Source organism: Saimiri boliviensis, chromosome 4 (genome assembly GCF_048565385.1).
Source record: "Saimiri boliviensis isolate mSaiBol1 chromosome 4, mSaiBol1.pri, whole genome shotgun sequence".
Lineage (NCBI taxonomy): Eukaryota > Metazoa > Chordata > Mammalia > Primates > Cebidae > Saimiri > Saimiri boliviensis.
The window spans coordinates 97645183-97650105 of NC_133452.1; the positions used below are offsets into that span (position 1 = coordinate 97645183).

General features: G+C 46.8%; 1 protein-coding gene across 1 annotated transcript; it reads right to left on the reverse strand.

Moving 5' to 3' along the window:
• Nucleotides 1–3820: 3820 nt before the first annotated feature.
• On the reverse strand, nucleotides 3821–4060 carry SMIM40 (small integral membrane protein 40). Its single transcript, XM_039466492.1, is given in 1 exon segment — nucleotides 3821–4060. A coding segment is annotated over 1 exon segment (240 nt).
• Between the last annotated feature and the right edge of the window lie 863 nt (nucleotides 4061–4923).

Genomic DNA, 4923 nt, shown 5'->3' on the forward strand with positions numbered 1-4923 from the left:
CCCAGACTGCAGTCTTATTAGAGAGTTCTTTTTAACGGTTATAAAAATGTGTATGATAGGCCAGGCGCGGTGGCTCACGCCTGTAATCCCAGCACTTTGGGAGGCTGAGGCGGGTGGATCACTTGAGGTCAGGAGTTCAAGACCAACCTGACCAACATGGTGAAACCTCATCTTAAAAAAAAAAAATGTGTACGATCTTCATACTGTTTGAACATTCTGTTCCCATAATAATTAACAGTAGCTCCTCCCAGAAGACTTTTTAACAACTAGAGTCTTACAATCACAAGAAAGATATTTTTCATCTCCATTAACATATATGTTTAGGCAGAAAGACATAAAAGATTGGTCAATAACGGACTTTCAAGTATAAAAGCATAAACTTTGGTAGGCGCGGTGGCTCACACCTGTAATCCCAGCTACTTGGGAGGCTGAGGAGGGTGGATTACTTGAAGTCAGGAGTTCAAAACCAGCCTGGCCAACATGGTGAAACCCCGTGTCTACTAACAATACAAAAAAATTAGCTGGACATGGTGGCGAACGTCTGTAATCCTAGCCACTTGGGAGGCTAAGGCAGGATAATCGCTTGAACCCGGGAGGCAGAGGTTTCAGTGAGCCAACATCACGCCACTGCATTCCAGCCTGGGTGACAAATCAAGACTTCATCTCAAAAATAAATAAATAAATAAAATAGAATAAAATAAAAGCTTAAAGTTTGTGGGGAAGTGGAATGGTAGGAGTTCAAGGAGAAAAGAAATGATAAAAGAAGAAAAGGAATGATAAAAAAAGGATTCCCAACTGGTAAGAACTTATTTACACATTTTTTTTTTTTTTTGAGACAGAGTCTTGCTGTTGCCCAGGCTGGAGTGCAGTAGCACAATCTCAGCTCACTGCAACCTCCACCTCCCAGGTTTAAGCAATTCTCCTGCCTCAGCCTCCTGATCAGCTGGGATTATAGGTGCACACCCCACCGTGCCTAGCTAATTTTTTGTATTTTTTCTTTTTCTTTCTTTCTTTCTTTTTTTTTTTTTTTTTTTTTTTTTTTTTTTTTTTTTTTTTTTTAGTAGAGATAGGATTTTGCCATGTTGGCCAGGCTGGTCTCAAACTCCTGACCTCAAGTGATCTGCCCACCTTGGCCTTCCAAAGTGTGGGATTACAGGCCTGAGCCACCGAGCCAGGCCTTATTTACACTTTTTTTTTTTTTTTTTTTTTTTGAGATGGAGTCTCGCACTGTCGCCCAGGCTGCAGTGCAGTGGCACAATCTTGGCTCATTGCAGTCTCCGCCTCCTAAGTTAAAGCAATTCTCCTGCCTCAGCCCACCAACTAGCTGGCACTACAGGCGTGTGCCACCACGCCCAGCTAATTTTTTTGTATTTTTAGTAGAGACGGTGTTTCACCACATTGGCCTGGATAGTCTTGATCTCCTGACCTTGTGATCCACCTCGGCCTCCCAAAGTGCTGGGATTACAGGCATGAGCCACCTCGCCTGGCCTATTTATACATTTTTAAATGGGTAGTAGTGGGTAACAAGTTACTATGATATTTCTTTTCTTTTCTTTTCTTTTCTTTTCTTTTCTTTTCTGAGACAGAGTTGCCCTCTGTCACCCAGGCTGGAGTGCGGTAGCATGATCTTGGCTCACTGCAACCTCCACCTCCCGGTTCAAGCAATTCTCCTGCCTCAGCCTCCTGAGTAGCTGGGATTACTACTTGGCCTCCGAAAGTGCTCGGATTACAGGCATGAGCCACCAATATTTCAATTCCCCTGGACAATAAATTGTTTTATTTTATTTTATTTATTGTTTATTTTTATTTATTTTTTGAGACGGAGTCTCACTCTGTTTCCCAGGCTGGAGTGCAGTGGCATGATCTCAGCTCACTGCAACCTCCGCCTCCCAGGTTCAAGCAATTCTCCTGCTTCAGCCTTCCTGAGTAGCTGGGATTACAGGCACACCCAGCTAATTTTTGTATTTTTAGTAGAGACGGGGTTTACCATGTTGGTCAGGCTGGTCTTGAACTCCTGACCTCATGATCCGCCCACCTCATTCTCCCAAAGTGCTGGGATTACAGGCCTGAGCCACCACTCCCAGCTAATTGTTTTATTTCAAAATGTGGGGCCAGGTGTGGTGACTCACACCTGTAATCCTAGCACTTTGGGAGGCCGAAGCAGGAAGATCACTTGAGGTCAGGAGTTTGAGACCAGCCTGACCAACATGATAAAAGCTTGCCTCTACTAAAAATACAAAAATTAGCCAGGCATGGTGGTGGGCACATGCAACCCCAGCTACTTGGGAGCTGAGGCAGGAGAATCTCTTGAACTTGGGAGGCGAAGGTTGCAGTGAGCCAAGATTGTGCCACTGCACTCTAGCCTGGGCGACTAAGCAAGACTCCATCTCAAAAAGTAAAAAAATAGGCCAGGCTCGGTGGCTCACGCCTGTAATCCCAGCACTTTGGCAGGCCGAAGTGGGTGGATTACCTGAGGTCAGAATTTCAAGACCAGCCTAGGCAACATAGTGAAATCCCCATCTCTACTAAAAATACAAAAATTAGCCAGGTATCGTGGCGCACACCTGTAGTCCCAGCTATTTTGGAACCTGAGGCAGGAGAATTGCCTGAACCTGGGAGGTGGAGGCTGCAGTGAGCCGAGATCGCTGCCACGCACTCTAGGCTGGGCGACAGAGGGAGACTCTGTCTCAAAGAAAAAAATAAAGAGGATTTCAAGACCAGCCTAGCCAACATGGTAAAACCCGTCTCTACTAAAAACACAAAAATTAGTCAGGCGTGCACCTGTGGTCCCAGCTACTTGGGAGGCTGAAGCAGTAGAATTGCTTGAACCTGGGAGGCAGAGGTTGCACTAAGCCAAGACTGCGCCACTGCACTGCAGCCTGGGCAACAGAGCAAGATTCCATCTCAATCAATCAATCAATCCAATGAATATTTTCAGTGTGCCAGAAGTACGTCCTTGAGACAATTTTTTTTTTTATTTTTTGAGGCGGAGTTTCCCTCTTGTTACCCAGGCTAGAGTGCAATGGCGTGATCTCGGCTCACCGCAACCTCCAGCTCCTGGGTTCAGGCAATTCTCCTGCCTCAGCCTCTTGAGTAGCTGGGATTACAGGCACGCACGACCATGCTCAGCTAATTTTTTGTATTTTTAGTAGAGATGGGGTTTCACCATGTTGACCAGGATGATCTTGATCTCTTGACCTCGTGATCTACCCGTCTCGGCCTCCCAAAGTACTGGGATTACAGGCGTGAGCCACCGCACCCGGCCGAGACAATTTTTATTTATTTTTATTTTTATTTGATTATTTATTTTGAGATGGAGTCTCTCTCTGTCGCCCAGGCCAGAGTGCAGTGGCAGAAATCTTGGCTCACTGCAACCACCTCCCAAGTTCAAGTGATTCTCCTGCTTCAGCCTCCTGAGTAGCTGAGGCAGGAGAATCAGGCGCCCACCAACTAGCCCGGCTAATTTTTGTATTTTTTAGTAGAGACTAGGTTTCACCATGTTGGCCAGCCTGGTCTTGAACCCCTGACCTCAGGTGATCCACCTGCCTTGGCCTCCCAAAGTGCTGGGATTACAGGTATGAGCCACTGTGCCCGGCTGCAATTTTAATTTATGATAAAAAATTTTTGGATACCTTCTTAAAGATATGTGAAGGAGTATATACTTTTTCAAAATTATTCCCGAGTATAGGTGCAGAATTTAAGACTGCGGCTGCCCTAAGCTATCCAAGCATCTCCTCCACAGCCCCCAACACTCCCATTTCTCTCCTGTCTCCCTTCTCACCTCCTTGGCGAGGAAAGAGGACGTTTATAGGAAAGGTGGTCACAATTCCAGTTCCTCCTCCTTCTGAGGTGTCCCCAGGAGCCAGTCCCCTAACTTTGCCCATGGTAGTGGCCACAGCAGCATCTAAGCAGCCTCCAGCATCAGCAGTATCAGGAAGAGGGCCAGGAAGATAAAAAAAGCCTTGTCCAAGGCACGTCGCACGGGACCCCTGGGAGGAGAGGGCCCCTGGGCAAATGCCAGGAACACATCCCCCTCATCCACATCACCTTCCTCTGCCATACCAACTCACAATCAGACAGCTGGCTGGATCAGGGGACAGGGATGGAAGGCCTTGCTCAGCACTGCAGGGATTAAGGGGTGTGGCTGTAGCAAGTCCTGCACCTGCCAGCCCTGACCCTAATTCCCACACCTAAGAGAAAAGAGAGAGGGTCCTCTGAGCCTTCAGAACAATTATTTAAACATCCAGTGTGATGTGAAAGGTCTGGACTAAATGATCCATAGACTCCATTCAGCTTTTTCATAGGATGATTCTGTGATTTGGAAACTGAAGGCCCAACATGGAGGCATAAGCTAGAACTGCCTGTCGCTCTGGGACTCTAGGCTCAAGGCTCAAAGTCTTGAGCCCCAATTGATAGTGAGGAAATGGACCTACCATGCATCTATGAGCCATTGTCAGTCAAGGATCTAAAGCTCCTTCTGGCTGGATGGTAGGGGGTGAGATGGTCTCTCCTAACCAAGGTGGGTGGGAACAAGCAGAGGGGACTTGACTTCTCACAGGAGTAGTTCCCACTGAGTCTGCAGGCAGCCAAGTTTGAGATAGTATAACCCAGAGCACTCTCTTCCTAACTTCCGTTCTCTGCAGTTTCAAGAGAGGATTATCATTGACTACATGAGCCCAAGAGGAGGTTTATAAAAAGACAAAGACCATGATGGATCAGCAGAGCAAGGGTATGTGATTGGGACTTGGCTGTTGGGGTAATTTTATTTTTATTTTATTTGTCTTTTTGAGATGGAATCTCATTCTGTCTCCCAGGCTGGAATGCAGGGGTGCAATCTCTGCTCACTGCAACCTCTGTCTCCTGGGTTAAAGCAATTCTCCTGCCTCAGCCTCCTGAGTAGCTGAGACAGCGGGCGTGTGCCAC